The 20,460-nt window shown below is 42.2% G+C and overlaps 1 protein-coding gene across 3 annotated transcripts in view; it reads left to right on the top strand.

The window, feature by feature from the left end:
* The window catches only part of LOC136434028 (formin-like), a 75,284-nt gene extending 56,122 nt beyond the window's left edge, over positions 1-19,162 (top strand). For 2 of the 3 annotated variants that reach the window (XM_066426679.1, XM_066426680.1), the window contains 2 exons: positions 1,645-1,738; positions 18,285-19,162. In XM_066426679.1, the coding sequence (XP_066282776.1) occupies positions 1,645-1,738; positions 18,285-18,887 (697 nt within the window). In that variant the 3' untranslated portion in view covers positions 18,888-19,162. The remainder of the gene's footprint in view (positions 1-1,644; positions 1,739-18,284) is intronic. The other variant, XM_066426681.1, reaches the window with a different exon arrangement.
* Positions 19,163-20,460: the final 1,298 nt, after the last annotated feature.

Below are 20,460 nucleotides of genomic sequence, written 5' to 3' on the forward strand. Positions count from 1 at the left end.
TATAGCCGGTATAACCACCCTTTGGTGTAACACACCAGCTTCTGTATCTGTATCTGTACAGACAGTATAACCGCCCTCCGGCATAAAACACCAGCTTCTGCATGTATATCTGTATCCTGTAAATAGCCAGTATAATATCCCTAAGGCACGACACCCCAACTTGACACATCAAAGGGCTTGAGGTACTTATTAAGAAGTCCTGTCCTAAGCCATGAGGATTACTTTGATCTGTCCGTCCCGATCCTTCACAGTCAGCTTTATGATCACGAAAAGTCACTGTCGCTCAAACCACTCCAATCTATCTGGGTAATTGTCGGGTTCAAAAAATCATAATGTCAAATGGGACGGTCAATATGAATCTATACCTATTAACAAGTTAGAGTAAACTTTTTTTTTCTTGAATGACCCGGCTACTACAACGTGACGTCAGTGACACGTGATCGCTAGCCGGGTAGCGTAGCGTAGAATCTATACCTAATGGTACACACAGTTTCGAGGAGTGTCTGGCACAAGTTGTCATCCCAGCCCTCTGGTTTCAGCTTGATTTTCTGCAAAGTATTTACTTTAAAATATCCATGAACCAAAAAAAATAGGCTGCTGTGACTCCACAGTAGCTCAGCTCAGGCTAAGATATCTTGGTGGAAGGAGATAAAACTTGAGTCCTTCCATTCTTAAGGTCAATATTGTACTGAAACCTGAGGTCTCTGAAGGAGGTGATGTCACCTCCTTAAGACGGTGAGGCGGAAGGAATAGACAGCTAAGGAAGCTTGATGGTCATCTAGGAGCTTATTCAAACGCACCTGCTTTACACGCAGTGGTTCAGCAGTTTTTTATCGAGTTAGGTTACAGAAAAGATGTGCCTTATGTGGCAGAGACTCATTCTCGAATAGCTGATGCTTTAGGGACAAATGAGTATCTTGGTGCAGAACTTCAGGTCAATGTTTGGTTGCTGATCACTAGACCGCAAGCCTATCGTTAAGGTGAAGACCACACATACATAGTGGCGTGTGTTGGTTGAACGGTTAGGAATTTTGCCCAAACCCAGAGGTCCTGGGTTCAAATCCCCTGACATGCCACCGACGTTGTGCCCTTGGGAAAGGCACTTGACACAATTTTCCTCACTCCACCCAGGTGTAAAATGGGTATCTGACTTTGGTTGGGGAGGTAAAAGGCGGTGGAAGGATTATACTGACTTTAAGGCTTTGGCTTCACCTTCCAATACACAGTGGATGATAACCTAATGCCCATACTGTGTGAAAAAGGCTATGTTACCACCTTTACCTTTTATCAGGGCTGTCCCCAGCTTAGAATTCTTTTCTTTCCCACTCATTGTTTGGCAGACCAATGTTGTTGGTTTTCATTGTTAAATCTGTCATTCTAAGCTTACGAGAATACACATCCATCAGTTAAATGTCATGAAGTTCAGATTTTTGGATGGACAGGGTAAAATTGTGTCCGTCCCAACAAGGAAAGTTCCGCCCCAGCACAGAGGGACAGGCCCCAGTCCTGGAGACAACCCTGCATCACAGGCTCATGCTTTCTCTCTTGTTACTATTACTATGAATGTTGGGTTAGACCACAGGCCTCTTGTTTAAGTCATAAGGTTGTGAAGGTCATGACTAAGATGTTGCGTGTCTTCCTCAGGGTTGAGACAGCTAAGAAGAAGGTGCAGGAGATGAAGGAGGAGAAGAAGTCTCAGGTGGCGTCCACTCAGCGGAAGGCAAGACCGGGAGGACTGGTAAGTAACAGAAAGAAAAAAACATTTATTTTCATTGGGACTTAATCTTGTGGTAGGAGAGAAAAGAAGGCTTTTGCTGTGTTTTCATTTTGCAGTTGAACCTGTCCATAGTGACCACTCAAGGGACTTGAAGAGCAATGGTCACTGTAGACAGGTGGTCACTGTAGACAGGATTTTTGTGTTTGGTTCACTGAAAGAGATAATCTAAGGGGCTGCCAAAAAGTGATGGCCAAGTGGTCCTTATGCTATGCAGATTCACTACCAGTAGCAATGAAGGAATAAGTTTTAAATGAGGCTATAAGTTTATTAGAATTTCAAGGTTCAAATGAGTCAGTCAAACAAGCCAGTCAAAGATGGCAGACTTTACCCTTTACCCATATAGCATTGCAACTGTTCAAGTCCTACAGGCAAAATTAGAAGCATATAGGGCCTCACTTTGAGGGTGTATGGCAAAGCTTGATCGTGCATATACAGAGATTACAGAAACACACACACAAACAGACACACACACAGACAGACAAGCCGATAGCAATAGAGAGGAGTAAGAACCAGTGCTTCTGTGCTTGAATGATCTCTTGACTGACGGGTCACAAATCATAATACCATGTTTTCGTGCGGACTGTTGATACGGGTTGTATCCGACGTATCCGCCGGCTTAGACAACTGTCAGCCTGGTTTACCCCAGACAGTGTCAGATGCACCTTGTCTGTTCGTGAGGTGCTCTGGCCACACCATCCTATTTCTTTGGTCCTTGGACATTTTAAAGCAAAGATTATGCATGAAATCATGAGGAAAAGAGAGGACCGGGAGGGACATAAAGCTGGAGGTTTGAGGAGAGCCACACTTTTTGCACTATTTCTTTACTTATTTCTTTTTCTCTCTTAGCTCAAGACTTAGTGTTCTTTCTCCTTTTCTTTTCTTTCCTTCAGACAACCGCTTCTTTCTAGTATAGATACAAGAGGGTCCTTACTTAATCTTTTCATAATGTCACAGCAAATTTCGTGGCATAGGAAGCACCACAAAGGACCCTCACAGCTCTGATCACAGTTTAACAAAGAAAGAAGGGTGCATTGCGGTGAGAGTGGATCAAACCTTACAGTCCTGTCTTATGTAGCTTGCACTTGCTGTACTATAAAACTGGTGGTTGGCCCTTAGGTGGTTTACCGGTTATGCAAATAAAACAGACAAAATCACTTCCACAGAGCACAGTAATGCCACATCATCGTCATTAAATCATCAGGCGTATAATCGTACTGGCGGGGAAACAATGCCGTCTGCGCTCCCTATGTACCGGAGCATTACGGCAGGCTAGACTGCGGTCCTGTCTCCGTGCCGACACAAATCCCCCAGATTACCCGGCCCGTGCGGGATTGAGCCCGGGTGATCATCATTATTAGACCACAATTAGCCGTCAGGTCCTCCCCAACATTTCCCAGTCTCTGTAATTTCATCATTAGGCGCTGGCATTCTTGTTGTGTGGAGACATCGCGACCAGACCACATTCCCCTTGGGACCTGTGGTGCCAGACTCGCTATGCCGTTATTACATTTTTGTGGGCAAAACTTGGAGATCATTTTTTACCATCAACGCCATTAAAAGTGCAGTTACCGCTTTAATGAATTTTGCATACTCTTTTTTTTTCAAAACCTGAAGGTCAATTTGAAGATGAAATGAAATAATTTCTCTGTTTAGATATGTAGAAATATGAAGCAAATAGAATTCCTTTTTTGCAATAAACCATCAGACTCGCTATGCCGTTATTACATTTAAATTTTGTGGGCAAAACTTGGAGATCATTTTTTACAATCAACGCCATGAAAAGTACCAACAGTTACTGCTTTAATGCATTTTTGCATGCGCATGCTCTAAACTTGAAGGGGTTTTTGCCATCAAATGCCAGGGCAATTTGCACATGAAATAAAAGAATGTTTCTGTTAAGAAATGTAGAAATATGGAGCAAATAGAATTCCTTTTTTGCAATAAACCACCAGACTTGCTTTGCCCTTACCGGGGGTATTACATTTTTGTCGGCAAAACTTGGAGATCGTTTTTTACAATCAACCGCCATGAAAAGTCAGTACAGTTACCTCTTTGATGCATTTTTGCATGCTCTTTGTGCAGGAGTTTTTGCAATTGAATACCTGGGGAATTTGAAGATGAAATAAAAGAATATTTATGTTTGGAAATGTAGAAATATGGAGCAAACAGACTCCCTTTTTTGCAATAAAACATCACATAATGTACCAACACCTTTTAAGTGCACCTTTGACGCTGTTCATAAAGGTTTTTTTTGTGTGTAAAACTTTGAGTTGATCGTTTTTGCAATCAAACACCAAGGCAACTAATGCAGATCCCAAGAAAATAGAAATTCTACTTTATAAATGTAGAAACATGGAGTAAATAAAATCCCATTTTTGCAACTTACCATCATGGAAAATGCCAGCTATATATAGTTTGTTGGGTAGAAACAATCAAATCAAAGCTTGTGCATCGATGAAGGTTTGACAGCTCATTAACAGGGACATATTAATCATAATGCAGCTTTCCTGTTCTTGTCAGTGTGGCCAGTTGTACATATAAATGGCATGTTAGCCTTATGTGGCAGAGAAAACAATAGAATTGGATGAAATATGTTATGGAAGATTCTCTCTCTCTCTCTCTCTCTCTCTCTCTCTCTCTCTCTCTCTCTCTCTCTCTCTCTCTCTCTCTCTCTCTCTCTCTCTCTCTCTCTCTCTCTCTCTCTCTCTCTCTCTCTCTCTCTCTCTCTCTCTCTCTCTCTCTCTCTCTCTCTCTCTCTCTCTCTCTCTCTCTCTCTCTCTCTCTATATATATATATATGTAAACGTGTGTGTGTGTGTGTGTGTGTGCATACAGTAGATAGATAGACAGATACTATATTAGGTAGATATTTAGATAGATAGATATTTAGATACACAGAAAATAACAGGGTGTACCCCTCTCCCCATTATCTGGTGTAAGAGCCCAAATTATACCCCTGGCAAGAGGGTGCCCAGGTACAGTTTGGTCAGGTGTGCACCTTGGACTGTTACACTAGCTGATAGACCCTATGTGGTAACAGAGAGGCATCTCCAAGCAGATACAGAGAGAAGAAATTGTAACGTTTTTCTGACGCAAAACCCTGGAAAGTGGAAAATGAAAATATGGACACGCAGAAAAGGTTACGATCTGTCCTCTCGACATCTGCTTGGAGTTTAACAGAAGGCTGAACTCTTAATCTTTATTGTTAAGGCTGAACTCCTGCCCCTCCAGGTGTGAACCCTTTGTTTTCAGTCCGTCAGACGCGCTTAATTCTCATTTCCTACTTCCCTGTGATGTAACACGCCATGTCCAGGTTCAATGTCATACCCACTCGTCCATATATAGGGTCTGGGTGGGGGGTCCTGGCCGAAAGAATCTACTCTACTCTACTCTACAGATACAGTTACTGTATCAATATTTTCTACTCTTTGAAAAGAATCTAGGAGCTTCCTTGTGTGTTAGACATGGTTGCTCCCTTACAAGAGCAATAGACACACAAACATATTTTAATTCAAATGTTATGTAAATGTTTATGAATGTAAAGATACCCACAAGGTTACATTTCTAAAGTATGCTGTCTTTGGATATCATTGAGCAGCAAAAATTGGATTTGTATTTATAATTGGAATCTTTGATGTAAAAGTGTGCATTGAAAGCCAACAAAACACAGAAAAACTTAAATTAATACAAAATACACTCCTTTACCAACAAATTTGTTTGAACTACTTATAAGATTTTGGGCTGCCCAGTGGTGGCATAAGAGTGGCTGCTTCAGTGGAAAGTCATTAGGGAACAAAGCGATGAAACAAATTAAGCTTTAGTCTCCAAGCAGATGTAGAGAGGCAAAATCGTAACATTTCACAAGCTCCCGATTCCACAGAGCAAAGGCCCGTTGCTCTACGAGCATGGAAAACGTTACTATTCTGCCTCTCTACATCTGCTTGGAGATCAAGGTTTACAGCCCAGCCCTGAAGGCAGCTGAGGAATGTGACAGGCATGTCATAAGGCGGGAACGAGCCGCCGTTACCAAAACACGGCCTTGCTGCGTTCTGGCTGCGTGCTACGCCAATCGAAGACATGCGCTTTCGTCGCCGTGTCAGCGCCGGAGTCATGAGCACGGACATTTCTTTCCCGCAAAAGCTGAAGGTTTGTGGCCGCCGAGTCGGAAGCAGGGAAATTCCTGGGGGATCTCAAGTGTGGAGGGGAGGACAGCCTTGACGCTGAAGAGTTCCTTAAAGACGCCCTGGCGTTGTCGGTTCTCCTAATGTTATCACAAGAATTACTGGGGTCAGGCTGCAGCCAACAGGGGGAGTGCCCTACTATAGGCCCAGGAAAATTAATGTTGCGTTTCTGATTAGGGTTGGCAGGTAGGGATTCTCTTTTTACAGATTTCGACGGAAGTGATCCAACAAATACTGTTGAACAATGTGCAACTAAAATGCCTTGGACACTGGTATTTTCATCATCATATTTTGACTATACAGATATGCATTTTACAAGCACAATCTTCTATTGCAGCAGAAATGGGGAGAACACGTTGGAAAACGATTCTACGTTTCTATCACTCAGATTGAAAATTTTATACCCCTTGCTAGAGGTCTATCCTCTCCAAAAAAGGCTTGGGTTGGCAGGTTTTTTGCTAGGGTTGGTGGGAAATCCGGAAACAAACATTTTTTCCTAGGCCTCAGTATATCGTCTGTGGTAATGTTGGCGCATGATTGACTTGCCCCACGGTCAACTTTCTACACAAATATGTTGGCTTAAAGGAGAGCTGACAGCTTTGGAGAGATCGTGAGCGACGTAACCCAATTTTTCCAGCCGTGAGTCACAGTAGGGGGTTCGGACAGCGCTGTCGGATGTACCATCTTCTTGTGACAGTTCGTTTTCATCACCAGGTTTTTAGGGGGATTAGGGAAGGATATGAAGAAGTTATTTGCTGGATGGGCCGCGCCAATTCATTTTGTTGGTTCTCGGACATTTCACAGAAAAATTTCAGCAAGCGGACAAGATGATTTGATTTGATTTGTTAGGCTGTATAAAAGACATACAGCCAGGGTTACCCACCAAATGGAGGCTGATATAAAGAGAGTCTTGAGAGGATAACTTGAAGTTGACTGTATTTACTCCCTGATTCTTAAATGATACTATGTGAACCAATATACAGTATAGTCTTTACCCCCTGAGGCTCAAACCCTGTTTTATGGTGATATGTGTGTGTGTGTGTGTGTGTGTGTGTGTGTGTGTGTGTGTGTGTGTGTGTGTGTTTGACTGTCGGTCGGTCAACAAGATAACTCAAGAACGGCTGGATGGATTGGTTTCATATTTGGTATGTTGGTAGGTTCTGAAAAAAGTGGATAATGGTTAGATTAAGCTGGTGTGTTACTCCGAAGGGTGGTTATACCGGCTATATAGCAACAGATACAGATACAGATTTTGGGCCCCCTGACAGGTTCCCTAGGTATTGCAGTGGAACTTCCAGTTTTGATATCTATTGATATATATTATATATTGATATATATAATATACTGTGGTCATGGTTTTGGGGTGATAGATAGATAGCTCTTGTTTCTTTTGAAATGTGAGAGGCGTGCAGGAGATTGTGTTTGTGTGGCCTTGGCACAGGTTTGTTGGTTTGTGTTGGTGTCAGGAGGAAGTTTTGCTGCCTGGAGAGATGGTAGATAAAGCACACAGTGCCTGTCATCCCCACCCCAGACTGGCTGCACCTTACACTACTGAGGTGGGGGAGGAAACTGCAGTGCTGAGTGACAAACTGGCACCAGCTACCAGCTGCCAACTTTTCTTGGGGGCTGTCGCTTTATTTTTGGACCATTTGAAATGAAATTTCAAAGAGATCCATAAAATCCTCAAATTCTAGCCGAGGAAAATTACTGCCGGGTGTGTTCAGTTTGCTCCTCCAATCACTAGCCTTTCCAAATACCCTGGCACCCATTGATAGAGATATGATTGGCATTTGAATATTTGCCTGAAATATAGGTAAGAGTTCTGATTGGCGCCAAGTCGCATGGTCCTCGAAACAGCATGGTAACGTGGTTGGAACAGACATTCAGAACTTTGATCCCTGTTACGCTGCTTCTGAGAAATATTTGATTCCTGAAATATTGCAGGACATACATGTAAGGACCAAATATTTCAATGAGGCGGGTGCCAGGCTACTCTGCAGAGAAGGGATCAGAGGAGTGAACCAGAGGCATGAGTAGGATGGATTCCAGGCTATGACTACCAAATGAGATCCCAGCTGGCAACATAACTTTTCTTTGATTGCCACTGACCATTTAAAATGAAATTTAAAGGAAATAGGACCAATCCTCAGACTCTGACAAAAGACATTCAGAAGCTACTGTGATCAATGGTTATGGCTAGCTGCAGCACTACTGATGGAATGGAAGAAGCAAAATTAATACACGTTATCATGATACTAGTCCACATGTAGATGTAGATATAGATATGTTCAAGTTACAAAATATTTATACATGTTGACAAGGCTAAGCTTGTTGTATCACCCTAAGTAAGTCAAACATGTGGTGCTATTCACGTGGGAACCACTGCGAACACCTTACACCTGCAGTAGACTCAAACCAAAAATATCTGTCCTTCAATGGTTATATTTAGTTTGTAGGATCCTGTACTTTGGTAGTTAGATTTTTTGCTTCTGGAGGATGTGTTTTTAAAGGGGAACTCAACCCCAGAAGCTGGTATTATTTTCTGAAAGACCACATGTACATTTTTATGATTACAAACCAATTTGGAAGAGTTTCATCACAGATGAACAGATAAATGAACCATTTAAAATCCAGTAGCTGAGTAGTGCCCCTCCATGCAGGAGTTGAATCTTGGCATGTATGTACATGTAAGCTCTTGTAGTTCTGATGTCAAAGTTGGATGGTGCATAGGGCGGCGCCCATCTCTGTTTCAGTAGCCCTTGGGCCACACAACTTTGTGCAATCACTGCTGGCTGCTGAGAGACCAAAGATTTGACACATCACTTAATGAATTTCTTAAATAAATAACAGATTTTTGATAAAAAGTCCTTTTCTGTGTCTTTGAATCATTCTTTTACATATTCCGATTATGAAATCACACAAATCTAATTTTGGTTGCTGTACGGTCACTCAGCAATTGCCGTCTAGTGGGAATGGTTTATTGGTTTATTGAAAGGGGACCTCAAGTTTGATTATTTTTCCCCAGAAATATCATAGATATTGTTAGAAATATGCTTCATGGTGCGTTGAGAAGTCAGAGTAAAACACAGTTACAACAGCACTTGTTGTTTCCCTCTCAGCTTGAAGTGACAATCATCTTACAGGCAAGGCAGCATCTCTTGAAGTGTCAGTTCCTCTGACAGAAAGAGTCCTTTAAGATTGTGAAGGTTTAAGAATGTGGCAGGCCTGTGTTTGATGTCTGTATTCCATGACAGGTTAAGCCCAGCCTGTAAGTTATACCAGCAGACTCTGATGTTATCATCTGAACTTCTCTCGCCCTCTGGCACGTTCAACCACGTTTGCTGGTTCTTGTACCACTTTTGGTAAATATGAAGGAAAGAAAATGAAGGAAAAAAATGAAGATGATAGGTGGGCCTGCATGGGGATGATCCTGACAACGCTTCATGCTTAATTCAGGAAGACAGCGGCACCCTATTATTCTATGACTTTGAGCATGCTGGCCACGCTTTCTGCCTTGGTAAGAATGAAGGGAATGAAATTAAGGCAAGGTCATGAAGATTATAGGTGGCCCTGCATGGATCCTGTTTTTCTGGTGTTGTAATTTTGTGGTTGAAACAATTCTGCAATACAAACACACCAGCTTTGCAGCCGTGGCAGCAGGTGGCTGTATTACACTGAATTACCTGTCATGTCACACCTAACCTTAGTACTTATGACTGCAAACATTGTTTATAGCTATCCAATGAGGTGGCACTACTTGGTGGCAACAAGTTCCACTCTTTATGATAGTTCTGGGGAAGAAGAATTTTTGAATACCTCAGTCCTGGGTTGATAACTCTGGTACTTGAAGGCAGGTAGTACAGTGAAAACACATATTTCCAGATATAGTCTGCCCATCTGTGACAACAGGAGGAAATTGGGGAAAGGAGATTTTTGCAGACTTTTATGTTCCCAGTTGTATAGTACTGATACAATGGAACCGCACGCACATTTGGAGATTTACTGTGTTCGCATTCCTAACAAGCCTTCTCGAGTTTTGCTGTTCGTTACACACACACACACAAACGCTACCCTATTCATAACCTTCTCGGTGAAGGTAACAAAAGGAGGAAATCAGGTAAATTAAAGAAGGTTTTTCTTAAGTTCCCGGTTGAACAGTATTGGTTGGGACCACATATTTTCAGATTTACAGTGTTTGCATTCCTGACAACAGGAGGAAATTGTGTGAAGGAGGTTTTTGCAGTTTTTTAAGTTTGCGGTTGAACAGTGTTTTAAGTTCTCAGTTGTACAGAAGTGATACATTGGAAACCCATATTTTGACATTTTATAGTCTGCGCATTTGTGACAAAAGGAGGAAATTGGGGAAAGGAGTTTTTGCAGGGTTTTAAGTTCACAGTTGATCAGGGTTTTAAGTTCTTTGTTGTTGTTGTTGTCCTTGTTTAACGTCTTATATCGCTGGATGTTGTCTCTTGGTGCTGGAGTTCGCAGTTGAACAGTAGCGGTACATTGGAGCCGCATATTTTCAGATTTACAGTGTTCGCATGGGTGACACAAGGAGGAAATTGACCTGTCTCCTGCCAGAGGAAGGGGTCCTCACAAGTGTGCGGCTGATTTATGGGCGACAGAAAACCAAACCAGAACTTCTTAATGGGGTGGGACATCCTTGGCCTCCTGTGCACCCATGCAGAACCAGTCAGCTCAAGAACCTTCCTCTGCCAGACCTACATTGTAGCCTCTACCAGGCCCGTCCTATCGCTGGGAAAATAGTAGAAATCAGCCGAGGTAGTCCGCTATACAGGGTAGTCCACTATACATCCCGTCCATCGATAATGGAGCTTCACTGTATAGCGGACTACCCTGTATAGCGGACTACCTTGGCTGATTTCTACTATTTTCCCAGCGATAGGACGGGGCCTGGTAGAGGCTATGCCAGGCCAGGGAAGGAGGTTTTACTGCCAGGGAGCTCCTGGTCTAGAGAGCAAGCACAGGTTATTGGGTCAAGGCTAGATGCCTCCCACAGTTCTGTTGGTGGCTGGAAAATTGATAGAGGTTGGCTTGAAGGTTCATCTGTGTTGGTAGGAATCATTCTGAAACAAAGTTGAACTGAAATTTCCAACACGAAAATTGGAATTAGTACCCAAATTATCCGCTGTCTAACTCTTGAGCCTTTGTCAAGAAATGAGCAATCCACTGCTTCTGTGACGTCACGTTATGCAGAAATAGGACACATGACTCCTTGAGCAGTGGATCATATAAGGTACAGAAAGTTTATTGAGCCCCCCCCCCCGTCTCTGTTTTAAAGGATGGCTGTATGTAAATGGCTTCTTTCTTTCCTCTTGCAAAAAAAGAAAGTCCAGGAATTCTATGTGTTGTGCCAGTTACGACGTTATTGAGCTAAGCCTAAAGAAGTTGGCCAGTACAAGCCCTTTTGGCCCGTGACCAATTTTCACCTTGTTTTCTTTTTTTCCAGCCACTATAGGCGCATGGTGAAAAGTTTAAAAATAAAAGCGACCCATTTTCAACCCTCTCAGAGTTAGGGTTTGCTATCACGCCAAGATGATGATGATGAATCATTGGTCTTGACATTGGCAGGGTTGAAACCCTTCAAAATACTGCTACCATGTATGATGCCATTTTGCATGGTGTTGAGTTTGTGGAATGCCTTTTTAACAGCAGGCTCTCAGGAGAAGTCCCCTTTGGATAACTTGTGCTGACAGCATTGCACAAGCTGGGCTCAGGGAGTTTTGGGAACCAACGCTATCAAAGTCTGGGTGACCATGTATCTTGAGCATTGCTTCATATAGCGTACGTAGTCCAGTGATCTTGCCTCTGGAACTAGAAGCCCCGGGTTCGATGCCAGCTGTGTCGCTCACCCGACATGGACGCTACCGGAAAGGGTTGCAGTCCTTAGGATGGGACGTTAAGCCGTGGTCCACTGTTCATTGTGCTTGTCGAAAAGAGTTAGGGGAATTTCCCAGGTATAATAAACCTGTAAATACTGTGCATAGCGTTTGTCTTTTCTGTCACGACCAGTGAAAGATTAGCTCATCTGTTCATTGAGTTCATTTGAGCTAAACTGGTTCGAGATCACTTTCCTTTCCTTTTCATATCTCATGAAAACATTTATTTACTGTAAAGGCCTTAACATTTGAAGGGATCTAATTTTGCAGTGAGGAGAAAATGGAGTGTTATTGGTTAAAAGAATAGAGGTCCTGTAGGTGGGTGGAAGACAGAACAGGTATATTTGCGGTGGTTTTAAATTTACGGTTACAACGTCAAATAAACGTGAACATCAAACCCCTGCAAAAATTTCAACATTTAGTAAACTGTTCATTTCACCAAACACCTGGCTTAACTCCCATCCAAGAGGATGTCCCTAACCAAAGCTAGGTTCTCAGTTTGACCTGAATCAGTTGATAAGATTGATGTTCACCCAGGAAGATGGATGGAAAATCATCATCATCATCGGGTCCTCCCCTTACAAGGTGTAACAAGTGAAGTTTGCTCTCCAGAACTTCTTGTACTGGGATAAGAAATCCAGATGGCAAAGGAAAGGAAAAAATGTCATAGAAGACACATAGCAGCAAGTTGTAGATTATGCAGTGGCGTGTCTATTACGAAGTTGTATTGCAAAGCTGTAACCATTTTATAGCTGAATGATGATGTGGCTTTACAGCTAGCAGGGCTAACTCCAGCCTGTAATCTTTATCCGTCCCGCTAATTGTTTGGGAGCACCTTGTTATTAATTTTTGTTATCAGATCTGTCATTTTAAGCTTAAATAATACATTAATTTTGCATCAATTTTATGTCCTGTTCAAGTTCAGTTTGGGACGGAAGGGGTGAAATTTTTGTCCGTCCCAACAAGTAAATTTCCATCCCGGGATGGAGGGACGGGTACTGGAGACAACACAGGTTTGTAGGTATCAGGGTGAAGGGTGAGGGAGACGAGGGAGAAAATGCCATGGAACTCGGACAGGTAACAGTGGGTGGTAGACTGCACAGTGACATGTCTTTTATAAAGCTAGTAGTAGTGCAAAGCTGTTAATCTTTTAATCTTTATGATCCGTCCCTCTAATTGTTTTGTTGTTGATTTTCGTTATTAGATATGTCATTTTAATCTTAAAAAATACTACTGACTAACATTTGCATCAATTTTATGTCCTGTTCAACTTCAGTTTTTTGACGGAAGGGGTAGAATTTTCGTCCGGCCCACCAGGCAAACTTTACCGTCCTAGGTCCTGGAGCCAGCCCTGGTTTGCAGGTAGTAGGGAGAAGGGTTAGAGGGAGAAAATGCCATGGAAGACAGGTACCAGTGGGTGGTAGACTGCACGGTGACTTATCGTTCATGGGGAAAACCTGTGTCTGATTTTTACAGCCGAATGATGACGTGTGTCCGTGGGCTGTGTCTCATGAAGGTATGGAGTTGTGCCAGTGTCTTTGCCTCCAAATAAAAGCACCCCCAGCCAGAGCCTGGAATTGCCCTGATAGTAAAAGAAGAGCCGACAGCAGAGATCTTAGTCCTGCCAGAATGTTGCACATTAGGGAAATAAAGTTGTGTCCTTCACCCTTGTCCTGCTGGATTTCCAGAGCAAAAATGTACCCCGACTGCTGGAGTGCCTAGAAACATTTGAAACTAGAATGGCAACATTTTCTGGAAAATGCAGAATATTCCCCTTCCATTACCTACACCTCAAATATGACATCCTTAGCATTGACTGTAAGGATATTGCCAAGTTTCTGCATACATTATGCAAAGGAGGTCGGCATTAGCATATAGCATCTGAAATATGACATCTGTAGCTTTTATGGTAAGGGATATGCATAAATTATGCATAAATTATGCATAATGCAATCATTAGCATAATGTATGGCCAGGTTTTCTTACCTTTCCTACAGGTACCTGCATCTCAAATATGACATCCGTAGCCTTTACAGTAAGGTAAAAACAAGTTTATGCATAAATTATGCAAATGAGGTCTGCATCAGCATAATTTTTATACAGATGTGTTCACCTCTCCTAAAGGTACCTACATCTGAAATATGACATCCGTAGCCTTTACGGTAAGGGATATGCATAAATTATGCAAACGAGGTCCTCATTAGCATAATTTATGGCCAGGTTTTGTGACCCTTCGTAATGGTACCTACATCTCAAATATGACATCCGTAGCTTTCACAGTAAGGGAAATACAAGTTAATGCATTAATTATGCAAATGAGGTCCTCATTAGCATAATTTATGTCCAGGTGTGTTCACCTTTCCTAAAAGTACCTACATCTCAAATATGGCATCTGTAGCTTTTACGGTAAAGGAAATACAACTTTATGCATAGATTATGCAAATTAGGTCCTCATTAGCATAATTTATGTCGAGATGTGTTCACCTTTCCTAAAGTTACCTACATCTCAAATATGACATCTGTAGCTTTTACGGTAAGGGAAATACAAGTTTCTGCATAAATTATGCAAATGAGGTCCTCATTACCATAATTTATTGCCAGGTGTGTTCACCTTTCCTAAAGGTACCTACATCTCAAATATGACATCTGCAGCTTTTACGGTAAGGGAAATACAAGTTTCTGCATAAATTATGCAAATGAGGTCCTCATTAGCATAATTTATTGTCAGGTGTATACACCTTTCCTAAAGGTACCTACATCTCAAATATGACATCTGTAGCTTTTACGGTAAGGGAAATACAAGTTTCTGCATAAATTATGCAAATGAGGTCCTCATTAGCATAATTTAATGTCAGGTGTATTCACCTTTCCTATAGGTACCTACATCTCAAATATGACATCTGTAGCTTTTACGGTAAGGGAAATACAAGTTTCTGCATACATTATGCAAATGAGGTCCTCATTAGCATAATTTATTGTCAGGTGTATTCACCTTTCCTATAGGTACCTACATCTCAAATATAACATCCGTACATTGTAACATAAGGTACATATGACTTCCTGCAATACCATTAGTACAGCTACCACCGCACATCTACTTGGTTTTTGGCAGAAGAAGAAGAAGAAAGAAGAAGAAGAAAGAAGAAGAAGAACAGGCAAGCAAAAACAATATATCCCCCTTCCCACTGGAAGGGGAATATAACAAAGGGTACCAGTTTGATATTGCTCATATTTAGTCACTTCCCTTTATAACAACTGCGCGGGTGCAACTGCGCGGGTGCAACGCATTCTAGAAATATTCTCTCAACCCGGCCGTTGTCAGGGCTAGCATACAGAACAAACATGTGCAGACCGACAATTGCTGGGCTTAAAAGGACTAATTAAGAGAAATATCGGAGCATTAGATTCTAAGTGTCCTTGCTGAGATAGGGGAAGGCAAGAAAGGATGTATTGTAAACGCCCTTAAGTTCGTGGTGATTCAATTTCGTGGTAGGGAGGTAATAGAAGGTTTGTGATGGTTTTAAGTTTGCTGTACCGCATTAGTAACATACAGTACAGCAAGGGATGTAACTTTCCTCCGTAACCCTTTAGCGTTGCAAGACGTTGTCCTTGTAATCTTACAAAAGCAATACTTTTCTTGTCAGTTCCTCCCATGTGTACATGCACCTGCTATAGGCCCATCACTATTGCTGTAGATAAAGTAAAAGCACTGATATCAACAAGCTTTCGGTCAGTCCTCTGATCCTCCTCCATTTAAGATAACCTGAAGCCTCTGTCACATGACCTTGACCCTTACTGACTGCTGGGCACCTTTGACCTGTTGCTGACCTCACACTTCTGCTCAGGTCAAGTGACATAGGCTGTTGGTCAAATCAGCTTGAGAAGGGGTAGAGGACTGACCGAAAGCTTGTTGGCAACCCCGAAATAGGGTATAAAACCTTTATAGTATACTACATGTATTTCTTTTTTATTGCATTTCACAAAAGGCCAAACTTTGATAACCAACACTAATATAATTGGGACTCAACCAAATTGCCTGGCTCTTAGGACCTGTTTCTACAGTCACAATCACTGCCGAAAATGGTATGCATGCAGCATGTCGCAGAGCTGTTGTCTTATACTTACAATACGTTACGTTTCATCACCGTATCTGATGTTTGTCAACATTGCATCAGAAGTTTGTACATGCATACAATTCTTTTTCCAACTACAGAGGAGATATCATCCTTATATACGCAAACATGACCTTATACATTTATATGCAATTATGAAGACACATTCTGCTGATGAGCTACGGTAGTTGTTCCAAGGCTGTTCTCTCTGTGACTGGTGGCACACTGAACTCTCGAGGCCACCAGCGACAATGGGACAGGTGCTGCTACATGTTCTAATGGAAAACAACAATAGTAGAAGATCTTAAACAGTTCAGCATGCTGTTATGAGTTATTAAACAGCATGCAGCACGTTCTTTTACGTGCGCGGGGTGTGGCTCTTCCCAAACACGGGACCGCCATTTAACGTCCTATCCGAGGGACGTCCCTAACCCTAGATGAGCTGAGTGAAGTGTAAAACAGCGAGACTAAAACACGCTGCAACTGAATGAAAGGGATTTTCACTGGGCTTTTAGCATTAAAAATGTAGCTAGAGAAAAAACAAAGTTTGCACATCAAAGTACACAATCAAACCTGCCCAAGAAGACCATTCAGGGCACAGATAAAATCCGGTATATGTGGACAGGTGGCCACTATAGACAGGATTCTTAACTTGTGTCAATGAGGAAAATTATGTAAGGGACCACCAAGAAGTGGTCACATTGACCAGGTTTGACTGTACCACCATTTCAATAGCACCAGTAAGGGTTGTAGGAAAAGGTATTCAGATTAATGCGTCTGTCTTCCTGTCACGACCAGTGGAAGATTAGCTCATCTGTTCATTGAGTTCATTTGAGCTAAACTGGTTCGGGATCACTTTCCTTTCACTTTCTAAGACTTAATGTTTGTTATCTAACGATGTTGGTTTGTTAGATATTTGATTAAGAGCCAGTAGCGCTTCAGGAAAAACCTTTCAAAGGACAGCAAGTCGTTCTAGAAAGGTTATTACTCCCTGTTTTCATCTCAAGTTTCTGGAAAGGTCGAGTACCGGAGTAGCCAAAGGCGAAAACCATTAAGATCGTTTGTATACCTGACTCTTGACACACTGAACTGTTGTACTCCGGGTGGATATGGTAGTTTTCGTCTATTGAAAACGACAATTGTTTAACGTTCTAAAGCACTTCAACATGCTCCTCTGCTCTTTAACTCAGCATGGAGCAGATACAAAATTAATGTATTATTTCTCCACAAGTTCTGAAGAGAACTCTGTTTACTGTCTTTTATAGATGAAACGGACCTTTGCTTAACGTTCTAAAGCACTTCAACATGCTCCTCTGTACTTAAACCCAGCATGTGGCAAGTACAGATGTATTGGACACTGGAAATGCCCGGTCATGTCTCCACACGTTCTGAAGAGAACTCTGTTTACTGTCTTTTTATAGATGAAACAGACACTAAGATTAGGGTCGTGGTACACTGTCAGGAATTGAAAGCGACAGTTATGTAAGATTCTAAAACACTTCAACGTGTTGTGCGTCATAACCCGGCGTGACGCCGGCATTAGACGTGCCTCTCCTCACGTCGGTACCTATAACCTACTTCTCCCGCTTTGTATCCTGCTATGTTCTCATCGCTAGAAGGCCGAGGTAAACTCTTGTTACAAAACAAGACCATAGCAGGTTTAGGACAAAAGATACAAAAAACTTTAGTTCTTCTGCAGTACCAAGGTTACATACCAGGGGGTCCAAAATCGACCTTGACCTTTTGTCTTCCAAAAACCTACCCACATACCAAATATCATCGTAATCCATCCAGATGTTCTTGAGTTATGCTGGCTACAAAATCCGGAAACACACACACACAGACACACTTGCAGTCAGACAGGCCAAAAACTATACCTCCATTTTTCATGTCAGTAAGAAGTCTTTGTATGCTAGGACATCATTGGAGTGAGAGATTTGCAAAAGGCCTTTGCCATTGAGAAAGTAAAATAAAGTGCAGTTCTCAGGTCCAAATAATGCAAATAGTGGGGTCGTGTGGCGTAACGGCAGGGGTTTCGGCCCGAAACCTAGTGGTCCGGGTTCGAATTCCTGATACCGCCATCTTGTGCCTTTGGCAAAAGGCACTTAACACGACTTTCCCCACTCCGCCCAAGTGTAAAAACAGGTATATTATGTGTGGGTCACGACACCAGCAATAGCTGCCTGTGTCCCACGTGTATTGCACTGTTGTAATTCTAATAAAATAGAATAACATCATATTATTAGCACCTGTTAGGCATGGATACTGAATGTAAAGCAGTTCACCGCTAAGTGTTTCCATTTTCTGTGTTCCAGAAAGCAAAGCTGGCCACCAAGTCAAAGTCCATCGACGTTCCTCTGAAGGAGACCTCAAAAACCTCCAAGGAAGAGGCCAAGACTCTTCCCAAGCAGGCCGCGGTGAAGGAAGAAACGTCTGAGCCTTCAGAAGGAGCTGCGAAACCCGAGGAGTCTACATCTAAGGAGCCGGCGCCATCTAAGGTGTCAAAGGACTCATCTTCTTCCAAGGAGGAAAAGGACACCGAATCTGTCCAAGAAGAAAAGAAAGCAGCAGGGGAAAAAGTGAAGACATCATCAGAATCCGATAAGGAGCCTTCTAAAGACACTTCCTCTCAAAAGAAGGACAGCGAAGATGCTCCTAAGCAGAAATCTCTTAAGGAAAGATTCCAGGAACTCTCCAAGGAAAGGGAAGCAAAGAAACAAAATTTCGGTAAGAAGTCTCAAGAAACCAGGACATCTTCTTCTTCTGAGACGAACAGTTCGGCTAAGAAGCCATCGAGTGGAGAGGAAGCATCTAAGGAAGAAGCCTCTAAGGAGGAACCATCTAAGGAGGAGAAATCTTCAGAACTTCCGGCTGTTGACGAATCGGAGGAGATATTCCAGGACGGCGAGTATTACTGACTCTACTGCAGCAAGCATGTGATGTGACCTGCTCCTGTTCACTCTTCTACATGTTTGTTTGTTTTGTTACGTTTATTTATTGGTCTCCAAGACAACTGGTGGCTGCTTACCGAGCAGGCCTATGACGCTAGTACCAATCATGTACATGTACATGTACAATTTCAATGCAGGGCATGTAAAATCAGCGGGGAATCAGAATCATAACTATAACAGTGATAACTTTATCGGCTAATGAGGAAACAACAGAATATAGCATACATGTAGGTGTACACTACAGATGGGAAACAGATGAGATTCTAAAGATATGAATAAAAGTGGAATAACAGCTATTTCCTTTTTTGGTATATCTGGTATGTCTGCTTTTGATGTGTTCGAGTCCTTTTTCTGCATGTAGACAATTATCAAAAGACGAAATTATCAAAAACGAAAGGTGCAACAACCCATTACCCAACATGAATGTTGAAACTCTGTGATCACCTTTGTAAGGCCACACTGTTGCACGGCACCTGTCCCGGAAAGTTTATCTCCAAGCAGATGAAAGGATGTGCCTCATTCTTTACACCTGTTTTTGCAACATTGCTACTCCATTCTTTTCTAGTGGAGAGTGCCAATGTTCCAAAAACAGGTATGAAACATAGCCTCCTTAGTAGGCTTGACGAGTCTTTGCTTATGTTTTTGCTTATAATACGCTTCTCTTCTGATTGATATCATCTCAGTTCTATACACCTTTCTCACGCGGCGGACATGATAGAATGAAGACGAGGCCAATGAGGCAAAATAGCAAAAATAATGTACAGATTTAGTTTTCCTCCTAAATCACATAAAGTTTTAAAATATGATATCCAAGTATCAGTATTACAACTAATGAAATGCACACAAAAAGATGCAGCAATTTAGAGCTTCTTTGACCGATCCCATAGTCTCCGCCCTCCTCTGTCAAAACGTAGAAATGCAAAATAAAACCATAGAAATGCAAATATTTGACGGTCATGGAGCCACTTCCTCATAGGTCGATTCTCTAATTATCAAGTAATCATTGGCTAAACTGCTAATTGTGATTCGCAGTTAGGATCGGTCTAATGTTTGCCACAAGGGCCTCGTTTTCATTCTATCATGTCCGCCGCGTGAGAAAGTTCTATTGTACTACGAGGCAGAGCCACAAGAATCTGAGTGCAACAGAGCTGACATGCCATCAGAAAAGCATATCAAAAGGCAAAAAAAAAGCCTGACTTGTAGAGCCTGCTTATGCTAGGGTCACATTTCCCATCCGGTCCCCGGGCTGTTTGCGGAAACGAAAAATCAAAGTGTACATCAATGAATATGTACAAGCTTTGCTCTTAGATATTTTTTGGTACGTTTTAAGTTTTCATTGTCTTTTATATCATACCTTTCGTTCCCAACGACTGTCCGACCGCGCCCCGGATTTGAAATGTGACCCTAGCATTAGGAGGCTACGTAAAACACTGAGAACGAGCTGGATCCTTGTATCTGCTTGTAGATTACCGGGAAGCGTCTGTGTGTGGGGGTGTATGGGCGTGTGTGGTAATTAAGCCATTTTCTCGGTGACATTATC

Source organism: Branchiostoma lanceolatum, chromosome 4 (genome assembly GCF_035083965.1).
Source record: "Branchiostoma lanceolatum isolate klBraLanc5 chromosome 4, klBraLanc5.hap2, whole genome shotgun sequence".
Lineage (NCBI taxonomy): Eukaryota > Metazoa > Chordata > Leptocardii > Amphioxiformes > Branchiostomatidae > Branchiostoma > Branchiostoma lanceolatum.